The sequence below is a fragment of the Onychomys torridus genome, chromosome 21 (genome assembly GCF_903995425.1).
Source record: "Onychomys torridus chromosome 21, mOncTor1.1, whole genome shotgun sequence".
In the NCBI taxonomy this organism is placed as follows: Eukaryota; Metazoa; Chordata; class Mammalia; order Rodentia; family Cricetidae; genus Onychomys; species Onychomys torridus.
The window spans coordinates 18,747,164-18,768,044 of NC_050463.1; the positions used below are offsets into that span (position 1 = coordinate 18,747,164).

The following is a 20,881-nucleotide window of genomic DNA, read 5'->3' on the forward strand; positions in this document are numbered from 1 at the left end:
CATTCCATTCAGAAGCTGAAAACAACAAAACAATTTTAAAATGATGAGACTAATACCCAGGCCCTGAGTGACTGCCAGGTGGATTTTTATCATTTCTCTGGTGTGTTCATTTGTTTCTTAATGTGCTCATCTCGCCCATTAAGAATAATTAGCAGCTCTGCTTAGGGATTTGCTGGCTTCTGGCAATGTTTCTCCATTTTGTTTTGTTTTGTTTTGTTGTTGTTGTTACTGACATCCACCTTTAACTTTTTAGAAAGTAATTTTTGGATAATATTCTACAACTGCTGTATAATGTGGGCTTCCTCAAATTTTAAAGGGAAGACATAAACAGTGATTTCTAAATGAGTTGTTTGATCTCTATGCACCGATAGTGTGCGATCTGGCGAATGAGTTGTTCTTACAGAGAGGGGTACACAAATGGTGTGTGGGGGGGGACTCACTCATATTAACCTCACTCAGCAAAACAGATTACAAGGCAGGCCTATTGTAAGCTGTTTGCAAATCACAAACAACATTAGTATTAAAAGCAGGAAGCCACATTGCCAATTTTAAGGCTTTTGCATGCTTTTTTCTCTTAATTAAAATAAATTAGATCTACTTACAACAGAAAAAGGCACACAAACACGGAAGGAGCCCATCATAAAAACTGAACCCTAGCAGGAAGGTCCTGAGAGATGAAATAAAACACAGGGCCAGTTTGGGTCTGCATCCTGAAAGGACCTACTTTATCTACATTGTAAGGTTCTCCCTCCTGCCCTCTGGCACCCTGCTATATTAAACCCATTGTAAAACCCAGCACAATAAAGCACTCTCAGGGCTGAGCCTCTGAGGACCAAATGTTAAAAATCCATTTTCTTGGGAGGGGGCTGTACCAATCATTTCTTTGAAAGGCCGGCAGAGTGAATGGCAGAATCTGAGATTTCCTCTCCGATTTCAGGAGCTGGCATGGCATCTCTACTTAAAGCCAAGGTGTGATAATAATGAATGAATGACATTAGCCTTGCTTCCCTTCTTTGGACACTCTGTAGTTTAGTTCAATAATAATTTTAGTACAATTAAATTTACATACTGATTCTAGATGCTCCCCCACAGTTTGATGATAAAAAGTTCTAATTGATTTCTGGCCCTATTAAATAAAGTCAGTTGGTGACTTCAGCGGGGGAAGATCTCAGGGTACAAGGCCCAATCTGAAAGTTTCTGCAGCCAAAGCATCTCTCTCTTGTTCAATATTCCTTCCCGTCTTTCTGCCCTCAGAAAGCACCATGTGGGGCTGAGGCGGCGTACCTGAGCGCCCATGGCTCTCTGTGTTCCCTGGCAAGGAGGAGCCCCGTGAAATGATACAGATACAGGAGAAACCAGAGAGAATGGAGCAGCAGCAGCCGTCTTCAGGAGTATTTAGAAAAACTTGCCACAGTCTCAAGATCATGATTAAAATCCTATGTTTAAGAAAAGGAAGCAGCACCTTTTGTAATCTCTTTCCCTGGTGTGAAAGGCGAAGATTGTGATTGGCTGTTTTTCCTTCCTGAATTTTTTTTTTTTTTTTTTAAGGGCTGTCAGGCAATTAGCTGGGTGGGGCTCTGCAGAGCTGCTGAACAATATTAGCTACCAAGCTTCCGTTCCTCCTTCCTTCTATGTGAGCAGCTGATGGAGCTGCTGGGAATTTTATTTTTGAAAAAAAAAAAAAAAATTACAGAGCGGAGGAAGGAGGAAAGGAAATAAAAAATAGGCTTTATGTAAAATGCCACAAAATTTCAAAGCTGCTTCAAGCCTTTGAAGGGACTAAAAATTCAAATAAGAGTCCTGTCTTCCTCACCATGTTAAAAAAAAAAAAAAAAAAAAAAAAAAACCAAAGCAAACAGATCTTCCACTTTCTCCTCTCAATTTCTACCCTGCCCTGAGCACATCAGCTAGGCTGCTGAAGTCGCTATAAATTATGCTTGCTTTCTTAGTTAAAGTACAGTTCAATTTTCTGAACTCTGTGTACATATTAGTAAAGCATAATCTAATATAATGAGGTTTGAACTGTAATAGCATAGCAGAAAAAAAAAAAGAGATAGCTTTTTAATCCTAAATAAAAGGAGCTAATGAAGAAAAGATAGCGGTTTCCAGTGAGGGAGACAGGCAACTCCTTAGCAATTAGCAGGTACAGTGTGACTGGCGTGTGTAATATAACCTGCATAGAAGCTAGGCATTCATATTTACAGGCAACGTCAAAGAAAGTAAATAATAATTTTAATCTGTTTTGTGATGGAAGATCTTAATGAAAATAAAAGAGCAAGAACGCTTCGAAATTATGAAATAAGGTTGTGAATTGCCTCAAGAGGTACACAAAACATAGGCTCCTCCAGTGAGAAGTGTCTGTACGCCCCATGAAAAGAAACATATGCAGTCAGCCGCAGTGAATCCAGATATCTCTAGTTTCTCTTAATTACTGATCATGTGTATGGGGAGCTCTTTTTTAATACCTCGTGCTGTCTTTCTTTATATCAATTGTTACTCAGCCCGGGGTGGGGGGAGTTGGGGGGGGCGTAGGGAATGAGCACAACAAACCAGCTTTCTGTCTGAATAAGGATACTTCTGATGGCCTTTTCATTCCCATCAGTTAACAGAACTTCTTTGACATCTGCAGAAATAGCAACCTGAAAAAAAAGGGGGGGGGGAGAGAGAAGGAGAGAGGGAGAGAGAGAGAGAGAGAGAGACAGTACAGCAAACAATGAGCAAATATGCTTGTCTGTGTGGAAAGGAAGACAGAGTGACAAGCCTTCAGTATCATGCCTCCTCACCTAGTCCTCCGTAACAATCTTCAATCTTTTTTCATTTTATGTCTGCATTATTTTAATCATTCAATCAAATCAGTCAATACTTTTATCATTCCATTTGCGGGAGCCTCTATCTTGCTATCATTCTGTTGGGTAATTGCATTGTGACAGCGGATGATGGCATTCTGAGAGGCTTTCATTTGTGGGCTTCTGTTTATCTGGTAGAGCCATCATACAAGGCTGTCACTCTGCCTTTCAGCCTGCTTCTGTCTGGCTGCCTGATGCCCTTCATATAACTTTGCATTGCAGGCAGATGGCTTTGTGAGGGTAATTTTTTTGTGAGCTTTGACATGCTCGCACATTGGGCTGTAACCTCGACACATTGTATAAGAGCGACAGGTTTGTCAAATGCCAATCAGTGTAACAATATGCTTTTATTTGTAGAGACATAAAAACTTGTCTAATGCACTGTGCTGCTACATAATATCTCCCGAATACATGACTCAGAACCCAGAGAAAGGGGGAACGACGTTCCTGAATGGCCAATCTAATTCAAAAGAATCTAATTACTGAGCGCTCTGGATCATGTTTGTTGGCGTAATAATGCAGGCAAAACATTAGCAGCTATCTCATGGTGCTCCAACTGTGATTCGCCGGGCTATTCCTGTATCTTAGCAAATGGGACTATAATCTGAAAAAAAAAAAAAAAATGCTTTCGCTATGGCAAAGAAAGACTGTGCGAGGCCTGGAATGTCACAACAAGCGATATTGACGACACTGAGGTAAAATGTTTCTGCTCATCGAGGCAACCATAAAATCAATATGATCCGAAAGTAAGTCAATCTAGAAGGTCTCTCAAGACCCTAGCAGCTTGATCACGGCTGATGCTGTTGACGGTTCTCTGACCCAGCAGTTGGAGGCCCTGGAACATTTTTTCTTTTGTTCCTCCCTCTGAATGGGATTGGAATTGAGAAAAGACCTACCATGAGCCCAGCCAAGCATGTCATGCCACCCCCGAGCTCACACACAGCAAGGTCCCTGAAAGAGAGAAAGAAATGGTAGAACCCATGCAAATTAGATGGGAATGGTCCGAGCCATATATATGTTACAAGAAGAAATTGCCATCTGCAGTAAGAGCCGCACTACCAGGGAGATGTGGAGACGCGACTGGGCTACCTCATGTCGTTTTGCGTTTTAAAAATAATTATGAAATAGAAAAGTCACAAAGCAGGCAAACCAGTGGGGGGTTCCCTCATTAGTGTTCACTGCAACATTACTACCGCTGAGCTGAAAAATCTGAGAAGGTTCCCTTTCTTCCCCCTTGTCAATGGTGCTGTCTTTTAGAACTAAACTAGCTAGAGTAACGAAAGATAATTGTTAGGAAAGGATAACATTGTTAATCCACATTCAGGCCTTCAAAACCAGTCAGACAGTAAACGAAGAATAGATATGAGTGTGTGTGAACTCACGTTAGAGTCACACACAACATACAAATAAATGCAATCCTGATTTTTTTTTTTTAATTCTTAAAAAAAAAAAGAAGAAGCTGAAACAGTTTGGAAAGCTGAAGCACCCCCATAAAGCACAATTACACAAAGAGCATTTGGCAATTAACACTTAGATCACAATTGACCCCAGCACAACGCAGCAAATAAACAATGCAGGGACATAATAGGAGCAAGCCAGCAAACCCAGGCTGAAGTCACGCCTGGGCTCAGAGTTGAGGCTGAGTGTGCCATTCATTCTACACTTACCTTCCCCTTTTGTGCCTAAATATCAGCCCTCAATGTGTGACATTCTCGCCCTGGCCCAGTGCTTGCTGACTGGCGTTTAAGCACAGTGAGCTTAGGAAATGCCAGTCTTCAGGGCAGTTTTGCAGCCCTGATTTAGAGCTGCCCTCTTTAGATGTTATATGCCGAGAGTCTTAACATCGTTTCCTCCTCCCAGTTTGAAAAGCTGATTATCCCAAGAGGAGAAGAAAAGAAAAAATGGAGTGAGCTGGAGGGGGCAAAAGGAGACATTCATATTAAGAAATATTTTAATGTATATTGAGTTCTTCAAAGCAATCAGAGACTGCTTGGTAAGCATGGAGCCACAGAGCTTCAAAAAATTACATGGTATCAACCCAATCCTGTAAGAACATATGGTTAAAACACATCATGATCACTAAATGCTTGCTATGAAATATAATGGACTCTTCAGGAAGTATATGTAAGATGTTCAGGAAATGATAGTTAAAATGGGAAAAAAAAAAAAAAAACCTCTGCTTTTCGGTTGTATCAAAGATCTCCAGAATTTTTAAATAAAGGACCTTTTTCTCCCTTTCCTAAGTCTCATCCATGGTTTGACAACATAACACATATTAACAGCTGAGAGTATTGATTTCTTTAGCATAGTAACTTATATTATACATATTGTCAAGGACACAAGAAATGCCTTTAAAACTAGAACATCTTCAAGTAATAGCTGTGAGGCATTTCTCAAAGGTGCCAGTGACTTCCCTAGCAGAAGTTAAAGAATGTGTTTATTGTGGGGCCTTTTTTTCCTTCTTTTTCTGACCTTCACAATCAGCAAGGATTGATTGCGCCTTCCCTTTTGTTTCCCCCAAATCAAAGCGAAATAAAATGCCTTGAGTAAAAATCAAAAGCCTTTGACACACAGCAAAAAGCTTGCTGTGCGCGCTCGCACCCGAAGGCAGTGCAGATCCCTTTTCAGAAGCAACATGTGTTTGTGGGGAACTTTTTCTTTTTCCTTTTTCCCCCCTCTTTCTTCCTTTCAACAGTTTATAGCTTGAAGGCTGTAGTAGAGTGGGCCACTTTTTAATACGCAGATTCAATAACCATGATGGGCTAAACAAACATCTTTTAAGTGTGGCTCTTACCTGAATATATTACTGTGCTTGAGGCAGTAGTAAGCTAAAACCTCCTCAGATGGCCAGATGCCTGGAAACACAAGAGGGGAGATGTTAGGATTGTAGTCTTTTCCCTTCCAGACTGGCTTTTAAAAGGAAGGCTCAGCACAAGGCATCGCAACTCAAACCAAACTTAACATGGTGGCTCCTTGCCAGGAGCCAGACCATGAGTTTCCTTGGCTGTTGTTTTTATGATGGCCAGCATTAGGACCTGTCCCCAGGTGACAACAGAACAGCCTCAATAAACTCTGCTAAACTTCAACCACAACAACCAACATTTCAGATATCAAAATTAAATATTGACTTGGTTCAAGCAGATCTTAATCTTATTTATACGAAATTAATACACATAAGTTGAAGGTTTGCTATATATATATTTCCTGTTGGAAAAAGGAAAAAGAATGGGGAAAAATTCACTTTAAGGGGAAAATAAAATTGCTAAGGTCATTCTATCTTTTTTGGGGGGGAAGGTGCGGAGTTTGAGACACGGTTTTGTAGTGGGCAGCCATCCCAGCATTCGCCTGGAAGTTCCAACCCCCACTGAGGCTTCGGTAATGATCACGCCCACAAGGCGGGGCGGAGGAGGGAGCGGAAGACGGAGGATCTAGAGGAGGTCTCTCTCTTGGTTCCGGGGACCCTGGAGGTAGACCGAGCAGAGTTCTCCAGAGAACATCTGGACTGCGCTATACCTTTGCCAGACCCTGCAACCTACCCCTTCATTTGTAAGTTACCCCACAAAATAAACCTCCCTTTTAACTACGTGGAGTGGCCTTAATAATTTCACCAATATCTAGCGCTCACGTGGGACAAATTCCAAAGGCCTAGGCGGATCCCTCCCTCAGCCTCCTCCCCAGCTGGCGGATACCTAGTTTTGGTGCCTGTCCTGGAACTCACTCTGTAGACCAGGCTGGCCTCGAACTCACAGATCTGCCTGCCTCTGCCTTCCAAGTGCTAGGATTAAAGGTGTGCACCACCACCCGGCTTTATGTTATCTTTCTACACCTTTTCATAATAAGGTCTTAAAATATCCATAATTTCTCCATTTCTTTAATTAAAACATCAAACTGCAGTGTAAGATTAAGAGACATTAATTTCACCAAGTTTGGCATGACTTTACATCAAACAGCAATCCTATACACTAAATTGCATGGACAGACATTTCCTAAAATCATCACTTATACATTTACTGAGAAGAATGGATAAGAACTCCTTCCAGATAAATATGTTGGAAGTGGTTGACATAGGATATAGGATGGTCAGATTATGTGTGCTTTTAATTTTTCTCTATACTTTTTTTATATTTTCCAAAATGTTTATAATGAGCCTACATCATCTTAGATATGATTAGAATGAATTATAACCTCATAAAAATTATGGTTTCCCCCAAAGAAATCAGCCTTAGCCATCAGTTGGGAACTTCCGCCTGCCCCCCTGGGAAAGAGCAGCCATGTCTCAGCACTCAGCACAAAGTTAAAGACATTGAAAAGACTTGGTTTTTCTCATGAGATAGATCTCCTACTTTGAAGAGTTAAGAACTCTAAACATTTCAGAGAAGAATCAAAGAAGCGAAAGTCACCAAAGAGAGCCAGTGGTGGGTGAGTGAAGATGAGGAGATGGCTCCAGTGAACACCTGCTGCTCCAGCCTCCTGGCCTTTCCAGTAGAAAGGACAACATGGGGAAAAACAAGGAAAAGCAACAAGAAGTATTTGGAAACACATTTAGAGGGAAGGCACGCAAGTAGGCGAGTGTAGCAGTTAAGCCCACAGGTACTTTGAAACCAGACTGAATGGACTCTGGTCCCTGCTCTGCTGTTTGCTGGCTCAGAGACTTTGGATAGGTTATCTAGTCTCTGTGCCTTGGGCTTTTCATCTGTAAAGCATTATTATTGCAACATCAACTTCACAGGATGCAGAACAGATGAGTCAAACACGCGCAATGTGCTTAGAACTGTTCCGAGCTCACAGTAAGCACAAAGGAGACACAGGTTGCCACTGTTGGCCTCTTGCAAAGGAGGACAGAACAGTAGATAGAAGAGTGAATTTGTGCGGACCACAGCCATTACCCTAAGAGTCAGGACACACAGAGAACCATTTTTACCTTTGTTTTGTCAGGATCCCACAGTCCTAAGGCCTCGTACACCTCCACACAAAAAGAACTCCATAAAGACCAAAGTACATAATAAAATTCACCAAAGGAAGAGCCAAGACAGTGTTCTCACTAAGTGGGTATAATCACCACAAGAATGAATTTCTTTATGCCCTGAGTACATGGCTGTGAGGGTTTTAAAAAAGTAATGATAGGGGAAAGGTATTTAACTAAAACTCAAGCCCCACTGAAGAAAGAATGTGACTTCTAAAACGCATAGTCTTTTCAACTCACTTTATATTTTTTTCAAGAAATTACAGAGTGGTTTTTTAAAAACTAAATTAAATACAAAGATCAAAAGGCTAAATTTCTACCATTAGCAATATAATCACTGTTAATGTTTTAGACATCATTCCAAAAAGCCTTTCTAGTCATAAAGGTATCTCACCCAGTTGGGATCTTCTCATGCAGGGATTCAGTAACTTGATTTTGGCCCCATTCGATGAGGTGTGGGAGGAATCCATACCACTGAGTTCACACTCTAGTTGTATCAATTGTACTGGCTGCCTAGATAGTCTCATTGTATCAACATTCAATTAACCCATGTCCTCTTGCTAGACAGTTAAGTTGGGTTCAAAGTTTGTAATATTGTAAGACTATAAATAGCAGTAGAAGGGTATACCTTCTCCTAACATATTTTCCCCCATACTTAGAGATGGGATATCTGATCAAAAGTCAAGTACAGGTTCTGGAGAGATGGCTCAGTAGTTAAAAGCACTTGCTGCTCTTGCAGAGTACTGGGCTTCAACTCTTAGCACCCCATGATGGCTTACATCCATCTCTAATTCCAGTTTCAGCTTGCGCAACCTCTTCTGGCCTCCAAGGGCACCAGGCACATATATTGCACATACATATACTTTAATAAAATACTCATACATAGAAAAATTTTAAAAATCCTTAAAAACTTGAGTATAGTCCACAATCTGATAAACAAGTTGAGCAGCCCTAATCTGAAATTCAAAATACTCCAAAATCTAAATTTCCTGAGTGGTTACATGATGACAAATTCCACACACGCTCTTAGGTGACATCAGTCAAAACAAAGCTACATTAAAAGCATTATATAAAACCAACTTCGGGTGACTTGTATAAAATACATATGAAGCAGAGGAATTTCATGATTACACTTGGACTCTGCTCTTAAGATACTATGTACATGTTAATATCTCCTAATTTAAAATGATCCCAAATCTAAGGCTTTGGTCTCAAGCTTTCAGGATAAGGGACATTGGATTTATGTGTAACTGTCCCTTGTGAAATTTGTACACTCCATACATGCCCAGGAAGAATGTTTGTTCCGGGCTGGCTCTCATGCTCTAAGTCCTGGATCATATGTGAAAGTGAAATTCCATAGAATTGTCCTCTGACCTGCACACATGAACAGAGTACCTGCTCTGCATCATATGCACATACAGTAACAGACCATGTTTAAAGACTATCTGTTTCTTCAATGCCTCCCCAAGACAAGGCTTTGTCAATCTATTTTTAATCCCAAATTTTTACTAGCATATGTTAATTATATACATAATGGGTTTCATTAGAGCATTTTCATACATATATACAGGTTGTTTTTTTTCTTCATACTGACCCTCTATCCCTTTCTGCTGCTGCTGATTCTATTTCTCATCCCTTATCTGCTTTCATTTTCTTTCAGTACTTGACAACTCGGTGCGTTTCATTAGGGTTACTTACAGGATCTTAGGCGAGGGATTGTTCATGGGAACATGGAAGGGCTCCCCACCAGTGGCTACATCACTGAAGAAAATGTCCCCCTCTCTCTCAGCATCATTAAGTCCCCGTATATACACCTCCCCACTATTGCTATTATCTGCCTATAGGTTCTTGTGGGCCTCTTGGGTCCCTCTTCCCCATACAGCAGGATGCCCACAGGCCCAGTCTCACATGGATGTTCTGCCATTAATCCCACCTGCTGTGAGATCAAGGGTGCAATGTCAAGTTCTGAAGACAACACACCTCGCCACACATCTTCCTCCATCCCTTACATCCTTCCTGCCCAGCTTCTGCAGTGGTCCTTAGGGAGACAGGTAGGAAAGTCCTACTCATGGCTGAGCATCCAAAGTGGTCATCACTTTGGCTAGAAATGAGTCATTTAGTTACTGCTGTCTACTATAGAAAGGGGCTTTTCTGACCACAGGCAATGGCTCACTAATCTACTGTATGAGCATATTCATTTAGAAGCTATTTTGATGGGCATATTGTATTCTTTTAGCAAAAAGATAGTTGTAGCTTCCCTAACTAGGACCTATGACCTCCACAGCCATGAGCTTTTGACCAGGATGTGGAGTCCCTCCCGAGGAGCAGGTTTCAGATCTCACCCTTGTCACCAATTGCTACTATTGCCCCAGTGGGCGCTTCTTGCTCTGTTAGTCAGTAGTGGAGCTTCAGGATCGGATCCACAGCCAAGGAAGACCGGTGAAGACACCCTCCGCCCCCCCGACCCCCGCCACACCCTCCCCCACCCCTGACTTCCCATCCCAGCCTCTATAACACCCTCTGGCACTAGGAGAGCTAGTTAGCAGGGACCAGGATTCCACCTGGTTCTGGCTGGATTTCTCTATATCCTACAATCAAAGTGTGTGGATGGCGTGTTTAGCAATTAGGTCTTGTCTATTTCTGGTGGGCAAGCAACAGCCAGGGCAAACATGCCTGTTACTTTATTTTAAATAATGTTAAAAATGTAAAAGCAGCATTACAAATCAAGACTAAGACAAGATACTTCAGCCCCTCTAGGGTGGCCGTCATTCATGTCAGACAACAACAGTGTGGGCGAGGTTACGGCAGGAATGTGAAGCGATGTAATTTTGCAAAACCGTCTTGTGTTGCTCAGAACTCGAACTCGTTAAATTTAGATGCCTGTATGAGTTCAGAATTCCACTTCTAAAAGAGAAAAAGAAAATATACCTATACAAAACAAAGTCTGTAAAATATCTATAGTGGCGTGTCAACACACGCTGCAAGGCGGGATGAACTCAAAAGCACGCTGCGGGAAGGAGGCCATTTACAAAGGACCGCGTGATGTATGTTCGCATCCCTAACAAGGTATTTACCAAAAGTAGGATGCAGAGGCAAGTAACTTAATACAGATCGAATGCTAAACCCTCCCCCATCACCTCGCCCCCACACTCAGCTTCCTCCACCTTCAATCAGCATTTTCTAGTCCTACATTATGTTTAATTAGAAATGAATTACCAGATAGCTGAAGAAATGTGACAGATATCAAAACCTTTCCAATTTGTTAGCTTAATGACTTCTCAACCATTTACCTCCCAGTTTCAAAACCAATACTGTTGCTACATGCTCTCAAATTCTATTGTCTTTGTGAATTTATACCTAAAAATAGAACTTTATAATGTTCTTAAGTGGGTTTCTTTTCAAGATTTTTTTTGCAGATTTATTTTCATTTTTTAAAATTTATATGTAGAGGTATGTGTCTGTGTGCAGCCTGTGTGTGTGGTTGCCCTCAGAGGCCACAGAGGGACTGGGATCTTCAGGGCCTGACACTGCAGGTGGTTGTGAGTGGCCTCACTTGGGTGCTGAGAATGGAACTTGGGTCCTCTAGAAGGGGAGGAAGTGCTCTTAACAGCCCAGCCATGTCTTAGCCCCTCAAAGGAATTTATTTTAATTAATGCTTATCTGAAACCCTGAAATATATCCTCTTTTGCATATAACTTTGCAGGATTGTGCTACAATCCAAGACACACAGCAACCACTCTTATTGCCTGTTGGGGAATATTATTTTAAGGTGTGTTACTTTGGTTTATGTTGCATTTGTTGAACTCTGGGAAGCTGTGTTACTGTGCCTGTCTAAAACACCTGATGGTCTAATAAAGAACTGAATGGCAGCTGGGCGGTGGTGGTGCACGCCTTTAATCTTAGCACTTGGGAGGCAGAGCCAGGCAGATCCCTGTGAGTTCGAGGCCAGCCTGGACCACATAGTGAGTTCCACATTGGCTTGGGCTGCAGAGTGAGACCCTGGTCTCAAATAAATAAACGATTATTTTAAAAATATCACTTTTATTTAGCTAGTGCTTTTATGGAGCCCTGGTGGGTAAAGGAAGCCTTTTCTTCTGTGAGGTAGACTCTTCTGGCTTAAACTGAGACCACCACTAAGAAATAAGGTATTTCTTGTACCTGAATAACATTTAAAGCAGTGGTTCTCAACCTTCCCAACACTGCAACCCTTTAATATGGTTCCTCATGTTGTGGTGACCCCCAACCATAACATTATTTCATTGCATCTTCATAACTGTATTTTTACTGCTATGAATCATAATGTAAATATCTAATGTGCAGGATATCTGATGTGCAACTCCCAAGGGGGTCACAACCTATGGGTTGAGAATTGCTGACTTGAGGGACTGTCTTCTTCTGTGACTTGGATTTTGGAGAAGATGCTTTCTAGAATAAACTATTAATTAAAATGTTGTGATGCATTTTTTGATCAATAATTCAGCTACTTAAATGTTGCTTCAGCATCCTAACTGAGATTATAGGTGTAGGAGTCACGACTGCCCAACTGCACGGATGTTGCTTTGAAAAAAAAGTCTCAGAATCCTACACTATACTTAGATTTCTGTGGTCATTTGAGTTCATCACATCACACTTCCCTTCCAGTAAAGGCTTGGCTCCCTATAGATGTGTCTATCAGAATAGGACCTGTTGAACTTGACAGACTACAGACAGTCTATAGCCAGATGACACCACACACACACACACACACACACACACACACACACACACACACACAGAGTCATACACACACACACACACAGAGTCATACACACACACACACACACACACAACTGTCTGTAGAGACAATGACAGGGAAGCTGACAACAGGGTAGATTTAAAGTATGCAACTACTTTTTTTGTTGTTCCTGTTAGTGAAGAAGCTAGTTTAGAATTGTTTCAAATGCCAAGTGTTGTGGTTAACCTAGAATCAAACACATCCATCACTGAGCTGATGGTTGAACAAATCCTAAAGTTAGATTATATGAGTATCCAGGGAGATATGTGGCCCTCTAGATCACTCCCATATGAGGCCTTTTTAGTTTCTTCATTGTTCACGTAAGAAGGAAGTACAAAGACTTTGACAGACAGCATCCAATGAGGCATTTCTCCTGACTGTCTCGACCCAACCTAATGGCAGCTACTAACAGTGGTAACAACATGGCCAGCTCCCACAGCAGACATCTGGCTTTGCTGTAATCAGCTGATGTCTACTGAAATAGCACCGATCTCTACCTCCTCAAACTTATGCCAAAGTCAAAAGTAAGGGACACTAGAGCATCAGAGCCTAGAACCTTAGCAAGGCTGTTAAAAGCTCTGGAAAACACAGAGAGATGTGACCAGAATGAAAAGCTGCTCAAGCAGGCATGGGTAGCGAGGTTTCTTAGGCCATTCTCAGTATTTGTACTCTTTCCTTTTCCTTTAATCCAACTCACATTTTTCTTCTGTCACTGATCAGTCAACCCACAATTAGAACCAAGAAGAGGACTACTGTATTTCAGATCTTAGGGCGCAATGGCGAAGAGACAGGATGGTACTGGGACCTCCTACTAGTTGGAGAAGGAATCCCAATGTGCCAGTTATAACTGTAATAAATGCTACGCAGGAAAATCAGGGGGTGATGATAAGAGCATGTCATGGGGCACCCAGCCTAGATGGGAAGAGGTTGGAAAGAGCCCCCCAAAAGGATGCTTCCCCACACAATTAGCCATGGAAGCTGAGATTCCAGAGGACATGGAGCAAAATAGAGGAAGAAGAGGGAAACAAGGATGGGTGGATTGGTCCTTCAACGGAGAGCCTCGTGAAATAAAGTTTTGAAGAGGGGGTGGTCTTGGTGTTCTAGGAGTAGGGCTCTCTTGTGAAGAGAAAGGCAGAGTGGGACAAGATGAGGCCGGGGGAGTAGTTGGGGACCAGATCACCCAGGATCCAAAGGCAATGCTAACACCTTAAATAGCCTTAAAATCCATGGAACGGTTTAAGCAACAGTGTTGGATCTGACTTACATTTTAGATCATTGTGGATACTCTAAAGGAAATGGATCAACAAGGGGCAACAGGAGGAGGAAACATGGTAGAAAGCTACCGTGGGTATCCAGGTAAGAACTGACAGCTGGGTAATGGTTAGTGGTGATGCTTTGAGATGTATCTTAAAAGCATGCTGACAAGACCCACTGGATAGCTAGATGTACGGCGTGTTACAGGAAGCCGTAGGGACTCCAGTCTGGGTTGTGAGTAAGAGGGTAGATGATGGACAGACACATATAGGATTTCCTTCCCATTTTCCATGAACTGAGGTGGCTGATTTCATGGTGTATTAAACACCAGCCAGGAGAGGTCTGGACTGTGACACCAACAAACAAAGAAATACTGGGACTTACATAATATCAACTTTTTGAGCTTCTGAATCCTCATTGGCAAAATGACAGGCTTCAGTAGGATGATATGCAGGGGGCCTTTACCCTATAAAAACTACAATCGAAAAAGAGGCCTCATGCTCTGGAGTTATACGGAGTTCAGCTTGAATACCCACTCTTATGGATCTGTGACCTTGGCAAGGTGCTTAACCTTTTTTTTTTTAAGCCTCTTCGTTCATTCATGGAACATACAGTTATTAACAGCCATGTCTGCACCAGAAGCCGGGCTATCATGGTAATTAAAACCCAGCCCTTCCCTAAATAGCTTTAATAGAGGCAGTAGACAATAAATATAATTTCAGGTATTGACTGGTGCTGCAAGGGAGAGAGAACATGGCAATGAAACAGAAAACAACCGCTTCCTCAGCCGGCATTGTGGGGCAATGCCTCAGACCTCTCACTGTTAAATACAAGCAGTACATACCTCTTCCAGGGTGCTGAGAAGGCTAACTGAGTATGCACACAAGGCACTTAGAACGAGGTCAGGAACACACCAAATTCATTATAGATGGCAAAAGCCAAGGTCACTGGCTGTTGTGCTGTTAATGATGTGAAATGTTTCTATTCAATCTTGAGGGCATCTATATGGAACTTCCATGGAGTCTCACCTTGACTTAATAATGCAAGGAATTAAGTCAGAACTGAATTTGGAAAAATGTGTCTTGATTCTGGGACTGACTCTGAAACATGTCTGGAACAGGAATTCCAGATGTACATATATGTACATATGCACACATACATACATATGTATGCATATACACATATGTATGTATATGTATGTATATGTATGTATCCATATGTGCAAGTATATATGTATATGATGTGTTTATATGTATATTTAGGCATCTCTACATATATATGTATATGATGTGTGTGTGCCCTACAGTTATTGTCCTGCTCTGTGACACTGACAGGCTCACACTGTAGCATAAAGGGTTAAACAGGAGCCATCCTAAATGTGTGAATGCAGATCACAGAGAACACAGGTAGATCTGGGTGGAAGGGAATGCCTGTGCAGTCCAGAACAGCAGGCAGGTGGAAGTATGCCTGGTGACATTCTAACATTTATTTAATGCTAATATTATCTGAACTACCAAGGAACATCAAGGCACATGCCAGATAGATACTCTGTCACAGAGTCGAAATGTGGCCTCAGGTGACTCTAGAACTGCTGTGGAACAATCTTTGTACACTGTAATTATATATTACTCTCATTGGTTAATAAGAGCTGACTGGCCTATAGCTGGGCAGGAGAGATTGGGTGGGAGAGCCAGACTAGGAGAATTCTGGAAAGAAAGGCAGAGTCAGAGGAGTGGCAAGCAGATGTAGAGAGAAGCAAGATGGGCATGCTGTACTGAGAAAATGCACCAAGCCACATGGCAAAGCATAGGAAAGAAATATGGGTTAATGTAAATGTAAGGGTTAGCTAGTAACAAGCCTGAGCTATTGACTGAGCATTTATAATTATAAGCCTCTGTGTGGTTACTTGGGAGAGGCTTCCAGAACAGAAACTGCTGCCTATGTAGAACCGTGATTCTTAACATCTAGAATCTGCTGTCTTCCACTGGGTGATGAGCCAAGGGCAAACTGGTCTGCGATTTTGCGGCTTGTGTTCCTGGAAGAGCCATCAGAACTGTACGAAAGGACCAATAATGAGTACATGGAAGGAGATATCAAGAGGATTTCAACCCCGAATGTTTCTCAGACTGCAAGACAGATTTACAGCCACAGCCCAAGTTTAAGAAGCAATAGGACTTGAACTATGCATTTTGATTAGCTTCCCACTGAGGTGTGGTCTAGGAGGGGAAAGGAGATGGAAGGAACCAGGCAGGGAGGCAGAGAAAGGAAGGCAGTCTCCGAGGACATCCCCAGCGGCTCTGGCCTTAGGGTCTGATGGCCAGTTTGGGGACAGATGCCAGGAACTGGTGATGAGACATACTTCTGAGAGACGGGAACACAGCTGCAGCTGCTCAGTCTGTACAGATGTGAACTTGAAAGACATCCTTGACACGTTAGCCCTGGGTCCTTAGCGGGCCACTTACATCTCATTGCCTTGATTTCTTATCTGAAAATAAGAATACTGACCTCTCCATAATACAGACCGAGGATTAAATAAATGTGATGAGAACTCAGTAAGCACTCGATTCATGTTTTCTGTTAGTGCTAGTTGTTAGCATGCTTACCACTGGAGAGCAGAGGTAGTGCTCACTGAGCACTTACTTCTTGCCAAATAGTGGGCTGCGCACTTTGTGTGGATTGTCTTGCTCAATCCTAAGTCATGTACCATCATTATGACAAGTGAAAGGGTAATATGAAGCTTGTAGGTAGTCAGTGAGCCTGTGCAGTCTGACTGGGATCTGGGGCCACACTCTCCAGCTCTGGAAGAGCTGTTCCTATGTGCTATTCCTTCAAACAGTGGCTGGTCTGGGAATGAAAAAGGACAAGCTTCTAATTCTCATGGCTTCCAATGACTAACTTTAGGACTTTGGAAAATCATAGCTTGGTTCTAGCTTTAGAAATAAAATGGACAGGTTGTATTCAGTTCTAAAGCTCTTCCAAGTCTGAGCTCCAGGATGAAGGTATTGCATTTGTGTACACACCCTCAGATAAAAGTTCCAAAGATTGTCTAGCCTGTGACATCTTAAAGAAATAAGATGGGTTAAAATATTTTATTTGTACCAGCACTCAAATGCAAACCTCGATCGGGAACTCTTTTAGATGGATGTAAATGGTTCTGTAAGTCAATCTCAAATACATGTCAGTTTTAATTGAGTCAGAAGTATTTCATTTAATTAAATGCCCCAGCTTCAGAGAATAACTGACCTACAGCCACATACACTAGTTGTGAGAGCTTTTTTCTTGGTCAATTTTTAATGGACATCTGATAATAGTGGTATCTTTATGGGCCACGAAAGTGATATTTTGATTTTGAGACCGGAACATGTTAAAAATAGAACTCTTCTTACAGTAAAACATTCTTTCTCCCAAACGGAACTCAGTTCTCTGATAGATGTTTTTCTCAAAGAGATTTCCTCCTTGGTGGTGTAATAAGAATCCCCTTAGGGCAGAGAAGATAAGCAGAGGGGAGACTGCCTTCCAATGTGAGATGGTTGGGCCCCCAGGAGAACAGCTCAGCTCCATTGCTCCTGGTCAGAGGGTATCAGAAGAATCCTTTCTAGGAGAAAACGGGCCCTAGAAAATGAGACCAAACTGCTCCTAGCAGGGGGGAAGAGAGAAGATGGACCTAGACTTCCTTAGAAGCAGTGCATCTCCCCCTGCTGTCAAGAAAGGAGGATCTGGGCTCTTTTGCCAAGTTGTTCTCAAAATAGCACCTGTCCCCAAAGCCCTGCTGGGCTAAGTGTCCTGAGGATGGAATGGGCAGGGCCCCTTTGGGGAGCATTGCCCTGTTTCCCTTGAAAAGCCATAAGAACAGTTAGTCAAGTAGAAAGAAAAGAAGTGTTGTGGTTTCTTATTTTGACTTCCTGGCCACTTAGCCAACATGGATGCACCATGGCAAACCAAAATACCAAGAGTGGGTTTCCTCTTTAGTGTCACCAATGATCTGTGCCTGACTCATAAAGCAGATTCCTATTGTGGAGTCTAGCTTTAGACTCCAGGCAAACACCAAGGCTCCATTCCAAACACAGGAGAAGCTGCATATTTCAGTGAAGAATGCAAGCCTTCCAGGAGAGAAAATGGTACTAAGGTAATACATGCTGTGGGTAGAAAATTCCTGAGCACTTACTGGGCAGCCCTGAGGTCAGACCCACTGTGCAACAGAGCTTTCTTTAAGCATGTTATGTGGAAGGTGGGTATCCTAGTATAGCAACACCGCCTTATTCCAAGTTCCTCCTCTTACGGCCTTGGGGAAGAATACTTTCCTTGTGGGGAAGGGGAGAGAGGAAAGAGTGTCTCTCCACTCTCTCTTTTTGACATAAGGTCTCATGTAGCCCAGGCTACCCTTGAATGTGTGTAGCTAAGGATGATCTTGAAATTCTGAACCTCCTGCCTTTACATGCCAAGTGCACCTACCGATTTATATGATGCTGGGGATCAGACCCAGGGACTGGATCCGTGCATGCTAAGCAAGCACTGTGTCAACTGACCTCTATCCCTAGTCCTTGTCTCTCCTTCTCAATGAAGAAATTGCTATTAGCAACTTCAAAAAGCCTGAGACACCACTCAGCAAATTGATTTGGTAAATAAGGCCACATCTTATTGAGGTTCAGGATAACCCCACTTTAAACAAAGCCTAAAATGCCATTTCATTTGAAAGTACATTTGTGAGGTTCAAATTGAAAAAGGAGGGAGGGGGAGGAGGAAGAGGTAAGAGAGAGAGAGAGAGAGAGAGAGAGAGAGAGAGAGAGAGAGAGAGAGAACATGTAAGAGCTAGCTGAGAATATCAGCTACGCAAAACGGCCAGGGTTTTGTCCTTTCTGCTCCCCCATCCACCATTATTCACTGATATGAAGGAAACATGACGATCTGCTCCAGAAATTCCTGCTGCTAAACAAACTTGGGCTTCTCACCACAAACTAATGCAGAAATGTAGTGCTAAGCACGTCCCGGCTGTAAACACAGCAGTGTCGCTCAGTCAGGGGCTTCCACCAACGTCTCCAACCAACTTGCATGATTGTCTTTAACACTTTTGTTGTTGTTGTTGTTTAAGAAATGAATTTGATTTCATTTTCCCTCCTTAGTTTTCAAATAGTCATTAAAAATTAAACAACACCCAGAAAAACCTTGTGTGATTGAAGCCTTCGTTCTCCCGCAACAAACCAGATCTATAAATTTACGTACCATTGTAGATGTAAATTACAAAATTTATATTCAACTATATTAAAACATCTATTCCAAAAATGATTACCAGTCGTGAAAAGCAGACGTGCTTATCACTTGCTGTCAGTTGTTCGTGTCTAGTTAAGCAATAATGTGCTAAAACTGCTCTTTTGTTTTGTGTAAGAATTTTGGCAATAGAAGAAATGAACACTCGGTTAATAAAAACTCAGGCTGCCTTTTTTGCTTTGATGGAGGAAGCAGCTGCCTGTTTTCATTTGCTGCAGAGCAGCAAAGCCCATCAATATAATAAGCAGCTTAGATGCATCCATCCACAGCGCCTGTAAGGATATAGGGCTATTCGCTCAAAACCAATCCCTGGTTTAATTTTAACAAAGATGTGTCTGACATATTTGAAAATGCATTAGAATAGGTTTTGAGACATGAACAATTTCTCTTTCTTTTAAATACTTTCCACAGATTTGAAAGGGGTGTGTGTGTGTGTGTGTGTGTGTGTGTGTGTGTGTGTGCGCAGCTGGATGATAGCAACGATAAGAACCAGACCAAACTGGGAGGCTATCCTAAACAAGGGTCATGAAGAGAGCAAGCAAGAGGTATTTCTTGTCCAAGTGGAGCAATTCATTTGAGTGTGAGTTCATTTATGTATTCCACCAGATGAATACTCCATGTGTATATATGTACACACACACACATACGCAAACACACACACATACATAGATACATGCACATACAGACACACATACACAAACACACACATATACACGCACATATACAACATACATATATATACACACACATACACATATACACACATACACAAACATACACACACATACACAAACACACAAACACACACACGCTATCACTGGGCTTATATAGGTACTGAGCACACACTCCCTCTCAAGACTCCTCTGGAAAAAAGACAAACACAAAAACTTTAGGGAAAATAAGGTTACAAGCACAGATCTACAGATGCATATTTTAACATTCGCCTTTTATTTGAGAAAATTCAAATGGGCATGCAACACAGTGGAAGCTATTTAACATAAAAATTAAAAATCAAATGCTGCCTCTGCTATTATACAGTCGCACACTTCATTAGACATCCCTCTAAGAAAAGATGAATCTGATTGAAAAAAAATTGAATCATGTTGAAACACATGTCAAACTGTTTACTCGGCTAGCCAAGAATTACCACACTTTGGAGAGAAAGTTTTAGGATTTTAACTTTTGTTTGGACAGCCTCTAATTTTCCAGTAACCATTAGATAGATGCTCTTACAGAACAGGAACACACCATGCAGCAAGTGTAACACAAGATACAAACTTCGAAGCAACTTGCTCTGTAAATACAGTGAGCCTTGGTGAGAAAGCACACTGGGGATCATTTCATTTTAGTGTTGGGTGGCATTCCAAGGGTCACATAACTCTCAATCCTCTCTTTTCTGATCGAATACTGGATAAGTGAGCTGTGTGGTGGCAAACGTCACTGTTAGATTAGCCAGTGGCTTCTCGGGATGCCAACTTAAACAAGCGTGCATCTGCACAAACGTCAAGTAAACCTTCTGGTAAGTGTGCACCAGAAATTCTGATTGATTCTTCTGATTCTTCCTGATTGCCATGTTAGTTGGGAAACACATCCACAGGCTGGTTTTTCCCATGTGTGTGTGTGTGTGTGTGTGTGTGTGTGTGTGTGTGTGTGTATGTATGTGTATATGTGTGTGTGTGTGTGTGTGTGTTTTAATTTTTAATACATTTTAGCTTTATAGAAATGCTGCAAGATGGCAGATGGTAGGGAGACCCTCTGTTTTTTGTTTCTACCACTGTT

At 41.9% G+C, this 20,881-nt stretch overlaps 1 protein-coding gene across 4 annotated transcripts in view; it reads right to left on the reverse strand.

The window, feature by feature from the left end:
• Camkmt (calmodulin-lysine N-methyltransferase) overlaps positions 1-20,881 on the reverse strand; it is a 413,989-nt gene that overhangs the window by 101,526 nt on the left and 291,582 nt on the right. For all 4 annotated transcript variants that reach the window (XM_036170668.1, XM_036170665.1, XM_036170666.1 and 1 more), the window contains exons 4-6: positions 5,641-5,701; positions 3,743-3,797; positions 2,576-2,639 (exon numbers count right to left, since the gene is read on the reverse strand). In XM_036170668.1, coding sequence (XP_036026561.1) covers positions 2,576-2,639; positions 3,743-3,797; positions 5,641-5,701 — 180 coding nt within the window. The remainder of the gene's footprint in view (positions 1-2,575; positions 2,640-3,742; positions 3,798-5,640; positions 5,702-20,881) is intronic.